Source organism: Dermochelys coriacea, chromosome 1 (assembly GCF_009764565.3).
Source record: "Dermochelys coriacea isolate rDerCor1 chromosome 1, rDerCor1.pri.v4, whole genome shotgun sequence".
NCBI classification, from domain to species: Eukaryota; Metazoa; Chordata; order Testudines; family Dermochelyidae; genus Dermochelys; species Dermochelys coriacea.
In genome coordinates, this window is record NC_050068.2 from 80,791,989 (window position 1) to 80,807,926 (window position 15,938).

General features: G+C 41.2%; 1 protein-coding gene across 26 annotated transcripts in view; it reads right to left on the reverse strand.

The window, feature by feature from the left end:
* Positions 1-15,938, reverse strand: part of MYCBP2 (MYC binding protein 2) — a 444,438-nt gene that overhangs the window by 250,411 nt on the left and 178,089 nt on the right. For all 26 annotated transcript variants that reach the window (XM_038370114.2, XM_043504638.1, XM_043504632.1 and 23 more), the window contains 3 exons: positions 9,017-9,142; positions 8,796-8,923; positions 758-849 (listed from right to left, as the gene is read on the reverse strand). In XM_038370114.2, the coding sequence (XP_038226042.1) occupies positions 758-849; positions 8,796-8,923; positions 9,017-9,142 (346 nt within the window). The remainder of the gene's footprint in view (positions 1-757; positions 850-8,795; positions 8,924-9,016; positions 9,143-15,938) is intronic.

A 15,938-nucleotide genomic window follows, 5' to 3' on the forward strand; every position in this document is an offset into this window, starting at 1 on the left:
GCCCTCCTGGTTACACCCCTTTTCAGTATCTAAGTACAATTTCTGTTCAAAGGGAGGTTGAAGATATCACTAGGTAACAGAGCACTCAAGAATCCAGACTTCAAGGTACTTCAAGATTTGCTTTTTGGAAGGCGAGTTGAGTTGAGTTGAGTATCATTACAGAAATGTGTCATTCCTAGTTCCTTAGCATGTGTGTAAATTCATCCCGTCTCCCCCCATTAAAAAGTCTCCCAATTCCATCCATACTGATATTTCAGTGAAGAATGCTTCTTTTTTCCCGCCACTCCCAAAACGGATCAAAGCACAACAGAGTGTCCTTTCCTTTGGTAATGACAATGTTAGTCAGTTCTGAGAAATATATCAATACATTCCATATTTGGACCTTCTAGCATATATGTAAAAAAATGCCCTTCTGCTACAGCTGTCTCAAAGCTATTCTTTATCCTTTAATCAAATAGATACAAAATTTCATGTCTACATTCCCAGTGAAAAATAAAAGTAAATGTGCTGCGCTGGACAGGGAAGGCTTTCACTTTTCCATTTGATATCTCAGTATCCCTACAATATCTGAACTGGTTTTTTGTTTGCTCTTTTCACTCTGTTTCTTTTTGTGAAGATAATAAATGCAGCACAACATGTTAGAGAGTCTAACAACACAGATTACTTAGCATACCTTCAAAATATGTTTAAAATGCATACCAATACAAAACTAACAAGACAGTAAGCCTCTTTAGAGAAAGTAAATAAAATGGTTTACCTAGCAGCACAATCATATGCCAAGACATCAGTTTCAGCAAGAAGATCCCCATCAGTCTCATGATCTCCCCCATCTGGACCCAATTCAAACAACTGCAAAAATAAAGTAAAATATTTCCCCATCTTTACAAATTTAATTCTACCTTTCTCATTTGCTTGTCATTCTTTCTTGCCTCTCTCTATAGGAACACTATTGTACAGCGTACTACGATTAGTAAATATAAAAAAGAACAGGTATTTATTTTACAGTAACTGTACTCTGAGTCTGTCTGTGTGGATCCCACTTTAGGTGACTGGCAATCAGTTTCTCATCTAGAAAGTGGTATTGTGGAGTCTTATCAGCTAATAACTAATGACTTTAACACTGCCTTTCCAAACCTGGAAATCTAATCTTGCTGTCAAATCAACGGCATGGAGAAAATTACTCCAAAAGCAGCTGCTTTGCACATCTCAGGTATGGGGATATTTCTAAAACACACTCAAGAGGCAGCCTGAGCTCTCACTGAACAAACCTTAATGTTTGTTGGAAGGGATATGCCATCCATGTGAAAGATTCATATACACTGGAAAATGCATTTATTCTTTGAAAGCAAATGGCTTAATTCTTTAGCAGTGCTACTTAAACCAACAAAAAGATGGGAGGCCATGTAAAGGACACTATTTTAGTGACTATAACAAGGGCCTAGAAACATCTAAAGTATGGCCTTTTTTCCTCTCCTGGACAAAAATGGGATTTTAAAAAGAAATCTTTAGATTAATTGCTTGGTATAAGTTGAATTGTGAAACAACTCTGGGAATAAACTTAAAATGAGGTCTTAACACCACCTTTTGGATGAAACAATGTGATTAGCCATGAAGGCTTGGAGTTCACTGACACATCTGGCAGATGTAATACCCACCAAAAAGGCGATTTTGATAGTAAAGTGCTTAAGAGAACATTCAGAGAGGGAGTTCAAATTCAGATGCATGAGACCTGCGAGGACAATGTTGAAATCCCAAGAGGGAGGGGGCTCCCTAACTGGTGGGGTAACTATGATTCAACCCTTCTAAAAATCTAGAAACAGGAAGATGGGAGAATATAGAGCATGACTGAACCAGAATGTGGCATACTGAGATTGCTGCAAGGTGAACTTTGATTGAACTAATGGAGAGTCCAGACAGTTTCAGTTGCAGAAGGTAGTCAAGGATCTTGGGGGAAGGGGCCTTCAAAGGGTCACGGTCATCCTGGGCTGTCCAGATAGTTCTCCTCAAAGTGAAAAAAGATTTGCTAAGAAGATTTTTTATACCTGTAATGAACAGTCTCTTTAGTAGCTCTTCACCAGCCAACATCCAAGCTATTACGTGTAGTGATTGTACATCCATACCCAATCTGTCCACAGCTCTGTGATGTTATATTTGGACAGTCCTGAAGTGATACAAGGGCAGAGAGCCGACATTTGGAGAAAATCTGTTAGCCAGAATTGTCTCTGCCAATGAGCAGCTATCAGGATCAGTGTAGCTGCATCCTGATTTTCCCTATAACCCAGGGTGCCAAGGGCATTGACAGAAATGTATATAAGACCTCAACAGCATGGTATGAGAAACGCATCTTGAACAGATCTTAGGCTCCGGCACCCACAGAGCCACAGGTAAAACTTTGCATTCTCTTTGATGGCAAATAATTCTGTGATTATATTTTCCACTGCTGAAACATCAGTGAGAGGACATAGCTCTTTAGAGATCATTTATGATTGGTGACACATTGACTGATGAGAAAGACTGCTAACTTGTTGGTCCCTGGAAGACCATCAATTGGGGTTATCCCATTAAAGTGACACCAAGTTCATTTTCTGGTTGCCTCGTAGTGATGAATGGGCAGCCCTCTGCCTGTTTACATAATACATTGCAGATGTGTTGTATATAAGGATCTGTGTGACAGAATACTTTAAAGCTAGAGGAATGTTTTGCAGGCCAACCTAATTGCCTTATGTTCCAGGACGTTTATATGGAGTCTCACATTCTTCTTGGACCATATTTTATGCATTTAAAAAGAGGTGTAGAGTGACCCCCCCCATCTGTGACAGATGTCTTTATAGATGGATGGAGAACATTCTGGGTATACATCCACCAGTTTAGTGATAAAAAGATACGAGCTGGGACTACAACATGTGCATGCACTTGATGTTTTTAAAGTTGATACACAAAGCTCAGACAGTCCCACAACCGACGTAACAGATGTCTGAATAGTAGTATCACCTAAGTGAAAATCGACACATTGGCTAAAAGTTTGAGACTGGTTTGTACTGAGGTTGATTGAATAGAACGGAATTTCTCTTACAGAAGATGTGCATTTGCCAATGTGGAAGTGATTAAAACTCCTATGAATTCTACTGTCTGCAATGGTCGGAGTGACAATTTGTTGTAGTTTATCAGGCCCACCTCTTTGACCAGATTGAGGATGGTGTTCAGGGCTGTGGTGATATCCTGCTGCTTTAGATCAGCCAATCATCTAGATATAACTAGACCCAAGACTTTGTTTTCTTAGATATCAGCTACTGCAGCCAGACATTTAATACTCTCTGCGCTGTGGCCAGATCAAGTGGCTGTACTTTGTATTGATAATGACTGGGCTCTACCGTGAATCACAGATACTTCCTATGGGTCAGACAGATTGAAATGTGGAAATATGCTTCTTGGAGGTTCAAAGCTATGAACCAGTATTGTGCCAGTAGAGAAGGGATGATGAAAGGTAGCACTGCCATCCTGAATCTGAGACAGAATATATATTTGTTCAGTCCTCTGAGGTTGAAGATACGATGAAGACTCCCTTTCTTCTTCACAATAAGGAAATACAGGTACGTGAATTCCATAGGTACCTCCTCAATGACTCTTGGGCAAAGCCAGGAGACCACTTCTTTCAGCTGACTCTTGTGGGAAGAGGTTCCTGAAGAGGTTGAGGTAGGGACTGGAACTGCATCACACACCCACATAAAAGGACTTCCATTTGTTGGCTCAGGTGTGACTCTTGACCTTCAGGTCAAACCGGCTGTATCGAAGATGTTGCGGGGTGGATGGTGACTATGGCAGAAGGTGATTTCCTTCAAAGCTCTGGGTTTCTTCCTCAGAGAGCCCTCACCTCTATAACATGCTCTTGCTGAGAGTAGAAGGGTGCTCTCAGTCTGGTCTGATGATGGTACCTGGAGGGCTTCCACCTTGAGGTCAGGGTAAAAAAGCCTAGAGATCCAAAAGTAGCCCTAGAATCTTCTAATAATTGTAAAGTCTCAAAAGTGAGGTTACTAAACAAGTCAGTTCCTTCAAAGGGTAAATCTTCTATGATATGTGTACCTCTTCTGGGATTCCTGACACTCTCCTCACTCTACCAGCTATGGCCACGGACCCATCTGGAGTATCAGAACCATCCATAGCTGCTCATATAGAGGTTTTTATCACTTTCCACCCTTCAGAGATTACAGTCTTTAATTCCTCTCTGGGCTCTGGAGGAAGCTTGTTCATGAAGGGAGATACTTTGTCCCATGTGAAAAAATTATATTTAATGTACTACACTTAGAAATTCATTGTGTATAACAACACTTGGCAACTTACTGTGCGTAGTGGAGAAGCAAGCTTTCCTCTCAAAGACATCCAACTTTTAGGGGGTCTTTAGCTCTGGAAGTAGCCTCTGATGAGCCAAACTGTCAAGCTTTCTCCTGCACTGCAGAGAACATCAGAGATCCAAGGACTGGATGTGTGCAGAACTGTAAAGCCTTTCCGTAACACTTAATATCTCTTTCCCACTTGGTTGCTAGTTGGGAAAAAAATAGCAGGAGCCCTCCAGCAAGTTTTAGCTGGCTCTAAAATGCCTTTATTTTTAAGCGTTGCTAACCCACTAAGAACAGAGGATACCAAATAATTCAGGGGCCATCTCCTTGATCATTCAGGTCTCAATCTCAATAGCACACACAATTTTTGAGAAAGCAACTCCTGAAAGACTCTGAAATCATCCAGGGCTGGTAAAGAAACAGAAAAAACTATATCATTAGGAAGGATAATGATCTTTGGGAAAAGTTAAAGGTTACTGGTCTGGAGGCTGGGAACCTGACTCTTCTTCATCCATCTGTTCTTCATCACTAAGCCAAAAAGTTTCTGAAGGAGGTCTTGAAACTGAGGCCACAGGAGAATAAAACCGGCTACATTTTCATGATTATCAGGAAGGAGACCCAATTCTGGAGGGTGAGCTCTGGAAAGCCCATTATGGCCCAAATGGGAAGTTGCATGGTTCGCTTTGACCAGGTTGGGCCACTGCCATCCACGATGGATAAGATAGGGCTCTGAAATGAGTGTTCTAGTCTGGAACCATCTCCTGATCTTGGTGAATGGGGAAGTGAAGATTGCTGGTTGGAGAGAGGTGGGGTTGTTGATGTGGTGCAATTAGGAGAGTGACCAGAGTAGAAGATCTCTATTGGTGGTGGTGATCTCTGAGGTGATGTCAGTATGGGGAGCAGAGATCTTTAAATCGGTGCCAGATGAAGTGCCTTCAATAGAGAGGGTGATACTGGAGAGAAAGTAGCTTCCATCAGTAATAAATCATCAGGGAAAATTAGTGCCTTAACTGCCAATGCCAGCTCTGGTGTCGGTACTGAGATTTTCCGCACTGAGGCATCTATCCCAGTCCTAGGTTCTGGTGTAACCTTGAGGCCCTTTGATGCAGGGTCAGAGACTGAACAGCGTCACTTGCCCCTATAATATGAAAGGGCATGGTGCTCAGTAGAGCTAGGAGAAATATTTTTGAAAATTGTTTATTTGCTGGAAAATACAGCTTTTTTCAACTCTTAACTATTCAAAAATTTGACCCAAAATTGACCCAAATAGTTTTGGCCAATCTTTTTTGGGGTGATGGGAGGGGTAGATTCACAAGGGGACTTAAGCACTGTTCACAAAACGGCTGGAGGAGGAGGAGCCTCCTTTATAACCTTTACCCCAATGATTAGGGAAGTCACCTAGATGGGGGGTTCAAGTCCCTGGACCCTGAAAGGCAAAGGGTAGGACTTGAACCTGGGTCTTCCACATCCCAGGTGAGTGCTCCAATCCCAGGGCTAAAAGGTTGTAAGGAAGGCAAGCAGCAAAACCACCACCGCTACCTTCTCCTCCAGCCGTTTTGTGAATCTAGACATTGATTTTCTTTTGTCTTTATTTTAAAAATGCCCAGAAACTAAACATTTCATTTCAGCACAATCAAATTTAGTTTTTTGTTGACTTAAATTTGCTGAAATTTTTCAGAATTTTTAGTTTCAGTTCAACCTGAACTACAATTCCCCCCCCCCCCAGAACTGCCTGTGAATGAAAATAAAAAGATAAATAAAATCAGTTATTCACACAGCTCTAGTGCTCTTTTCTTGGGAAGAAACAGCTTTCCTTTTCTTTGGGGAAGGCCACTGCTGGGAACCCTGGTTAGTCCAGTGCTCTGATACCTTTCCACAGCATGGTTCCAGTCTTCAATGCCAGAGCAGCCATTAGTACTGAAGTGGTCCTTGGCTGCCGTTACTTACAGCTTGTGGGTGCTGGGTCAGATTTTTTACCAGTACCAGTCTTGGGAGTCACACCCAAGCTGACAGACTGGGACACAGAGGTTGATGCCAGTTCTTTTGGATGTGAACCTCCTCCCAAACTGCTCCAGAAGATGTAATTTCAGCCAAGTATCGCTGAATTTTCATGAGGTTGAGGAGAATGATGGACAGATGGAGCATCAGTTGGGTACATGGCTCTCACTGACAAAACAAAAAATGGCTATGATCGTCTGTAAGGGATTGAAACAATCACAAGACAAGCACAGGGCTTAAAGCACAAAGGTTTTGAATCCACCACTGAAGAGGTGTTGGCACAAAGCAAAAAGCTAACTGTTTTCCTTCTTCTTAAGGGGACTGAATTTAAGGAAAGGTTTTAAAAGAAAAAGAAATAAAGGGGGAACTTGCAGGAAAACAAAGCTATAGGAAATGTGCTAGGAAGTAGCAGGCAGAGTTCAGGCCCGCCTCACTGTCATGTACAGTAAGATGGAGCTGAGAGATGCTGGCAGGTGCTCTGCCCATTATGCTATCCGGTGAGGAGGCTCAGAAGCATGCAGGGCACAAATGCGACCCAAAAAACACTGTTGTTCAAAGATATCACATGAATGAGGCATATGCACACCTGGAGAGTGATCCACAGAGAGAAATGAAGAATCTTAGCTCTTACTGATCACTTGTAGTTCTGATTCTCTGCACCAATCCTAGTCATATGGCAATCCAATCTGTTTTTATGAGCACAGTTTCAGTTTTCCCCTCTAGAAATGTTATTGATAAACAGAGCCTGTAAATTTCCTTAAATAGAGCCTCTTAATAATCCCACTTGTTTGAAAGATGAAGAAGAGATCTCAGGCAGCATAACTAAGTAACTGATGACATCTGAATGACATGCTTTGAACCAGAAAAAGCAGGTTTTAAGTAAATTAGATAACCTAACTTGTTCCTCTCCTTTCAACATCCTCTGAGGCATTTCTAAAATCCCTATGAACAGGAATTAATAATTCATCAATATAAAAATCAATGAATGACAAAAAACCTTTATGGTAAGATTCGTTAACTCAGCAAAGTATGACCATCTTGAAACCTGGACTGTATGAAGTTACTTTTGAGTAAACCCATAATACTGAGTAATATTTTGAGTAACTCAATGAAGACCTACAAAGTGGAAAAACATGGTTTGTGCCTTTTTGCTTTTGTATAATGGGCAAGTTCTTTTAAACAGTTTTTTTCCTGTTTTTTTCCTTAAAAATATCAAGTCTTTTCTTCGTGATACATTAATTGAAATCAGCAATTTCAATACTGACACCAATGGGGCTACTCAGTGCGTAAAGGTAGTCACAAGCATGTTTCTAGGATCGGGGCCTAAGATTGTAATCTCTTTCCGGCACAGATGATATCGTCTCTGTGTGTTTGCATAGGGCCAGATCAACTTGTAGGTCAATGAAAACATTTTGATGACAGTGAGTTCTTCTATCATGACTAGGAAAGAAGATGGGACTTTTGGGAAGTTATCACATTATCTTTCTGGAAGCTTACTACTGCTGCTTTGATAGATGGATTCCAGAAAATTCTGGAAAGCTTTTTGGAGAACCTATGTTGTCTCCATTTTAAAAAATCAGGAAGAATTATCATTAGAAAAATCACTTGATTTTACTGCATAATTTAGCAAATGAATTGCAATTATTAAATGCATTATTTTAACCAAGTGTTGCCCTCAATTGCCTTCTTTTGGAATAGCCTAGTACTCAACAGAATTTTGTTTATAGTTTTTAGCATGTTTTAGTTAGATGGCAACCTGTATAACCAAACCTATTTAGATTTTAAGCTCTGAGGCGCCTGATGGCAGTATTTTCAACAACACTGCAAAGGGTTTTAGGGTAAAAAAAAAAACAATATAAGGGTCACCCATCCCCAGCTATAAGTATGACAGCATGCTCTTATTCAACATTAAAGTTTTTAGTAGCCCAAGCTGTAATGTCTAAGAAAAGAGTATCACCAAAATATCACCTCTTCAAAAATACGATATGAATTCTCCTTTCATATTGAATGATACAAAAAGCACTTCAATGAACAAAGTTTCTAATCACTTCACCCACCATCAATGAAGAGCTCCAAAAGTTAACAGAAATGCTACTTAGAAATTTAGGACAAAGTGGTAAAGCATTTAATTTAAATTTGGCCAGGACTTTAGTGCCAATCAATACCCCTGTTCTTGAAAAAGTTGCATAGGATTTTAAAGATGAGTGGCGAAGCTCTCAGTTTTATATCTCCCCTATACTACCATCATCATGAGGCACCGAATCAATACTGCCTCAGTGAGGAGTCTGATTCATATTCTTCTGTGGGTTTTTTTGTTTGTTTTTTGATGGATAGCTTTTACAATTGTACAGCAAGGCTCCTTCCACCCCATTAGTAAAATCATTAAAAAAAGTATCAATTCTAAATTACATTTCTAAACACATGATCTTAAAACAGTATGTTTTGAAAGAGATCATCTCTTACCTTTATTTTAGCAGTGTATTCACCCCTACCTCCAAAAAGGCCAAGACCACCAAGTAAAATGTCAGTATCGGCATAGAAACGGATAGCTTCCACTGAATGGGCTGAATAACCCCAACCTCCTCCATGACCTACAAGGAACAAATAATTATAGGTCTATACAGAACCTATAGATTTGTGGAATTAAAGTCTGTCTATTGAGCAAGATTATACTGAGTACATACTTTCAAATCTGTTAACCACACTATAATCTTCTTTGGAATAAACTTTCATTACTGCTTGAGTCTCCTCCTCTGTATTTGCTACACCCATTTTTAAGTCCTGCATAGCAGCCAATGTATCAAGACAACCTGAAAGAAAATAAAAAGAAATATTTAATTTCTGTAACTGGAAACCACAATTTGGTGGAACTATGATGAAAAGCTGAATGCTCCTAAAGAAAAGAAGGTATCAGCAGCATCATCTTGCCCCTCACCCACATAAACATACTGTAGCAGAAGAATAGAACTTTGCCTCCAATTATGCTTGAAGTCACTGTGGTAAAATATATAGCCTTACCACCGAAAAATCTTTTTACTAAGAATTTGCTCTCAATAAACTAAGAAATATGGCCAATGGCATAGAACCTTTCAACAACAGCCTTACATACACATTCCTCCTTTGGCCTCAGGTATGCTTTATATACACAAGTAAAATGAAGAGCTAAAGCAGAAGTTTCTCACCTGATTTTCAGTCTCTACATATTCTTATCAAATGGGTCAAGAATTAACAGTCATATCAGGATGGAGAAAACATGGGGAAAAAACAGATTAGCTGCAGGAACAGGCATCCTAGCTGAAGTTAAGTATAGCTCTATACACTTCTTAATCCATTTGAGAGAGTCTCTGCTTAGAAATAGAGCTGGTCAAAATTTTTCTGGCAAAATTAAGTTTCGTAGGAACATGCTGATGTGCTAAAGTGAAATATTCCAGGATCAACAGCTCCATGGCTGGAGTCTTGTCTCTGGGGCTGCTAAATCCCTTTCTCCATGGAAGACAGCCTCCCACCTCTCCAGGCAGGTCTCAGGCATAAAATGTCCATTTTTGACTATAATGCTTCAAGGTAGATGCCTTCATTGAGTGAAGGAGAATTATCAGCACTCTGTATACATAAAGAAGAGTCTATACGGATTAGGAAATTATCCTCCAGTCAGATTTAGATTCTGCAACTGACCTCCATTTTATTGGGAAAGAGGAAGCAGATAAGGAGTTTCCTTGGACAACTCTAGGAGTTCTAAATACTGTTGTTGATGTGGCCATGTGGCAAACTGAAAATATTTTCCCTAACTGGTGCAATATAAAGGAGTTGTTTATCCTCTTGCCACAAAGAGTTCTATCTTTGCATGGCCAATCAGTGAAACCTGTCCAAAGGAACAGAATGTATGTAGAAGTATGCATTCTTCAAATTCAGAGCTGTAAATCAGTCACCTTACAGCAATGAAGGAATGGAGATCCCCTAAAGTTGTCATCCTGAACTTCAAGTTCTTGATTATCTTATTTGTTCCTCAGGTATAGAATGGCTCTCTGACTTCCTACTTTCTTGGGGATGAGAAAACATCAGGTGTAAAATTCCTGTTCTTGGTATTTTAGTAGGACTTATTCTATGGTACCTTTGACAGAAGGAAGTCAAAATTCTTCCAGGAAGACCTTCTCATAAGAAGCGTTCCTGAAGAGGGAGGGGAAGACAGTTGTTAGGAGACCTGGTGCCAAACTGAATGGAATGTGGGTCAAAGACAGTCTCCCAGATCCAGCAACTGGAAATAATCACACATCAGGAGGTGTAAAAGACGGATAAATGAGGACTGAAAGGCGCGAACAGAATGGAATTAGATGGGGAAAATAAATGAGTGTGTCTATTGGGTGCACCAGCAAATCCACTTCTTACAAACAGATAAAGTGGTCTGGGTTGATGATCGTTGAGGATGCTGGCTCCTTTATTGCTGCTAAAGGCCTCCTATGATAGGTGGGTCTTGAAAGGGACTGGAATCTTCTCTGTGAAGAGAATCACTGCCAAATTAAGACTGTCCCATCGGTAGAACATGAAATTGGGTAAGGATAGTAGGTATCTCTAAAAAAGCGTCAAGGGCTAAGAAAGACTGCAAGATCTAGCAGTGACACTAGTGGATTTCATTTTCTCTAGCACCATGTTATCTGCACCACTGAAGAGGTCGTGGTCTATAGATAAGGCCTCAATGTTTCCCAGACCACATGAGGAATACCTTGCCATTATAGCCTGGCAACTTTCCATTCATGTCTAAGGAGCCTGAAAAATAAAACCTGCATCGAAAGTCATCCAAGTCTTCTGCCTTCCCCATCTTTGGGTGCTGAATAGAGAGATCTTGGCCCTTTTAATCCATCCTGGGCTACAGATACCACAAGGGAATTGGGGACAGGTGTTACCTCAAAAATGGAATTCCTCAAAGAGAACTGGGATACATACAGTGTGTTCTACTACAGACCTGTGAGACTGAAGCCGGTTTCAACCACAACTTATGGCTAATGGGTATCGTGTTTTTTGGTTTTCCCCCTTCAGCTTGGGTCTGTAAGATGCCAACAAGAGATCTGTTGGCTCCACTGTACAAGTACCTTTTTTCCAGATTTAGGCTCTTTATGTGAAGATGGCAAACTGTTTGAAAACATCAGATGATGACATGACAGTAAATCTTATGTTTTCATCAGGTGAGGTGATATCTACATTATATCCATCATCAGATTTGTCAGTGTCCTAAGGGACATCCTCTTCCAAAATATCCCATATCCTAGTCTTCCACTAGTGAACGTGTCAGGTCCCTGAAAGGGACAGCAAGCTGAAATGGTATAATTTGTAGGTATCAGAACTGTCAGTACTAGTGCCAGGTGTTGTGGTGTCTTCACCAGTGCCAAAGAAGTGGAGACATCTCTTCTAGAGTGCAAGTCAGATGGTGCCCAGGGTTTTAGCTTAGCTGCTTCAAAATGGGCCTAAATTGACTCTTGTATGAAAGGCCATGTAAGCAGCTATACGGGATCTTGAAGCATCTTCTTCCAAGAGACATCTGGGATAGGGTGAAAAATGGGCTGAAATGTACTGACACACAGAACATGGCATTGGGGACCCTTGAGCCTGCCCTAGAATGCACCAAGGCTGTTCCCTACTACTTCCATAAACTGGGAGAATCTGGTCAGAGGGCTGGGAAATGGGCTGTGACTTCAAAAAAAGGATACCAGGATGCATGCCAAAAGTACTAAGACATGGAGACAGTGTCCTGGATACTGGAAGAAGATCAAGATCCTCTGACATCAGTGCCAACTCATCCTACACAGATTGATTTGGCAGCAATGGCTCCCAAATTGGGATGCTTGGTGTAGAAAAGTGGGGATGTTCTTTTTTTCATATACAAGTTCTCTCATGCCAAAATATTTCCTCTTCTCCTTATTTTTGGAAGTTTTGTGGAGGTAGAAGTCAGTCGTAAGAAATAGGGTTGGACACTGGCACAGAAGCAGAGAGTGTACCTTTTCTGGGTGGTTCTGATACCAAGGCAGGAACAGGTGCCAGAATAGCTGGTGCCATCAAGGCTGCCATCAGTGCCAGTGTCAGGTCATGGGGGCTTCTCTTGGGCATGGTGCTGCTGAAAGATGCTGACATGAGATAGTGCCTCTGGCAGTTGGTAATGAAAATAAATCCAGATCCTGCAACCAACTCTGATACCAGCAAGAGTCTCATAGGCACAGAAGGCAAGGACCTCAGCAAAATATAGGGATATGCACAAGAGACTGTTCTGGGTATGCACAACAGACTGTTCTGAGGGCAGATATCTTGGCTTCAGAGGACTTATAAGCCTTTAGCCTCAAGTCCCTGCAGGTCTGAGGGGTGAATGTCTTCGAAATGACAAATTGGGCAAGAAAGTGAGACTCCTCCAAGCACATCAGATATGTGACATGTAAGTGTTACCATGGGGAAGAAAATCCAAAAGCATAAATACGGAATGGGGGATAATTGGCTTGGCAGCCGCACTGCTGAAAAGGATCTGGGAGACGTGATGGATCACAACTTCAGCATGAATCAACAATGCAATGCTGTTGCAAAAAAAAAGCAAATGCAATTTTGGGTTACATTAACAGAGACATAGCATGCAAGTCACAGAAGGTGATAGCACAGCTCTACTCAGTGCTGATTAGGCCTCAGCTGGAGTAGTGTGTCCAGTTTTGGTCACAGCTGTATAGAACGGATGCAGAGAAATTGGAAAGGATCTAGAGATGAGCAACAAAGATGATCAAAGAGATGGAATGCAAGCCATATGAGCAAAGGCTGAAGGAACCAGATATGGTTAGTTTGGAAAAGGGGAGATTAAGGCAGGACAGGTGTGCCCTGAGCCCAGTCAGAAGGCAGAAGCCACAAGCTCCCCTTCTCAGCCAGTGTGTTATGCGGAGAAGGGGTCGGGGACAGTGAGCCCTGGGAGCTGCACTTTTAACTGTAAAAGAGCTGTATGTGGCTTGCGAGCCGCAGTTTGGCCACCCTGTCATACAGTCCGACCTGCATAACACAAGCCACAGAATTTCACCCAGTAATTCCAGCATCATGCCCACATCTTGTGGTTGAGTTGGAGAATGTTTTTAGACAGACATCTGATCTTTATTTGAAAGTTTCAAGTGATAGAGAACAAAAAGATCCCTTGTTAAGTTGTTCAAATGGTTATCCTCATGGTTAAAAATGGTTATCTTCACTTTATTTTCAGTTTGAATGCGTCTAGCTGGACACTGTTATACCTTTTGTTCGCCAGATTACAGAGCCTTCTATTAAGGGGAAATTCTGTTTTACTTGTGAACTTTCATTCTAAGACCCTCCATATTAGACAATTGTCAGTCAGCATGCGCTATCTCATACAACCGATGTATAGAACACACACAGTTCGCATTTGTGTATATATAAAAAACAGAGCTCACTCTTCCTCTGGAATCTGCTACATCCTACAGAGCGTAACTTTTACGCTTGGGTCTTAAAGGTACTTCTGAAGAGCCATTTGCCAGGGGGGCGGGGGGTAGGGAGGAGGTTCCTCTCTTTGGAAGGTTGCAACAAAACATTTATTCTGTGTTTTGTAGATTGTTCAAAAAACATTTCCAAGACCATTTTGCATTTGCTACTCTAACCGTTTAAGCAGTTCACCCACAGCCTAAGCCCTGATAGCGTCGGCAGTAAGACTGAAAAGGGGGACAAACCCATTTGATTTGATTACCATTAATGTTTGGCAAAAGGGCTACAAATATTGGAAAAAAAGGAATCAAACGCAAAAACTTGGAAAGCCACCAGACTAAGTAATGGTTTCTTAATTGAGGTCTTCTATCCATAACTCTGTCTCCATAATAGTACTAAGACATAAAAGATAAATAAATAAGTGTTTTCCAACAGCCTGAAGGTTATAACTGAAGGGAAGGCTACTCACCCTGTGCAGTAAATGCAATTTGAGATTTGTGTGCCCATGGGTGCTCAACTTGAGATGTGCTTACACCCAATGTACCTTTGATCAAAATTTTTTGATAGTCCCCAGTTGACCTGCACATGCACCCTACGCTTCCTTGTACCTTGCACTGATGCTACAAAGGTCTGTACAGTCAAACTGCCCTCAGTTCCTTCTCCACTGCAAAGTCCCCAAAGGAAACTATGAAGAAGAGGAGAAGGAAGCACTGTAGCGGAGCATTCATGGTGACACACATCACAAAGAATCCCAGTTACCGCACAGGGAGAATAATCTCTCCCTATTTGAGTAGTGTCCCCATAGGTGCTTCATTTCAGGTGACTACCATGCAGCAATCACAACAGGAGAGGGGACTTTGGTATCACGTCCAAGACTGACAACATGGCTGTATTTCAAAAGGCAGCATCTGATCTTGAAGATTAGACTATTGCACAATTTCTAGAAAAGGTATGTACTGACATCCAAGTTATAGCCTTGCAAATGTCCAGAACCGGAACGTGTTTGAGCAGCACCACAGAGGTAGACAGAGACCACCTGGAATGGGCTATCATCTTAAGACGCTGAATGTCAGCAGATTTGTAGCACTATATAATACAATCAGAAATTCACCTGGAGAATCTTTGGGTGGAAACCGCTGAACCTTTAGACCTACCCACAATGGATACACACAGATTGGGCGAGCTTCTAAATTACTTTGTTCTGCCCAGATAAAAGGCTGATGCCTTCCTAACATCCAAGGTGGGAAAAGGACTGATGAGGTTTCAGGGAAAATATCAGAAGATGGATGACTGGGTTAATATGAAACTCAGACAACAACTCGAGTTAAAGTTTTGAATGTGGAAATAAAGAAACTGTGTCCTTGAAAAATACTGGAAATGGGGGTCCACCATTAGATCTCTTACTTCTTCAACCCTTTGAGCAGAGGTAATAGACACAAAAAGGCAGCTTTCATAGATAAACTAATGAGAGAAGAGGAAACAATTGGCTCAAAGAGAGGATTAATAAGGCATTTAAATACTTGATTTAAATCCCAAATTGGCAATGGGTTCCTTAACCTTGAGGGGGAAAATTGCCTAATCTTCTGAGAAACCTCAGTTGTGGGATGAGCAAAAAACTGAATCCCTCAATTGAGCAAAAAAAAGCTGTTATGGCTGTCAGGTATACCCTGATGGAACTTGAATAATCCTGTCTAACTCTAGAAAGTCATCCAAAACAGTCGAGAGAACGAGCGTGCAGGTGGAGAACATCTCTGATCACACCTAATGCTGTATCTTTCCCAGTCATGAAGGTAAGTGAATCTTGTGAACTCCTTTCTACTATTCATTAATACCTGTTGTACCACCTCAAAACAGGAAGTCTCTAGGTCTGTAATCCATCGAGGAGCCAAACTCAGAAATGAAGAATCCTCAGGTTGGGGTGAAACATTCATCCAGCATCTTGAGAAAGGAGATGAAGAATGGATGGAAGAGTGACTGCGTGACAAACAGCTGGGTGAATTAGGTAAGGATACCAGATCTGTCTGGGCCATGTGTGAACTATTAATATGATTTTAATCTTGTCATGCTTGATCTTGTTTATCACCCTCAGAATCAGGGGTGGTGGAGGAAATGCATACAGAAGGCGTCACATTCATGGAACAAAAAAAGGTGTCTCCCAAC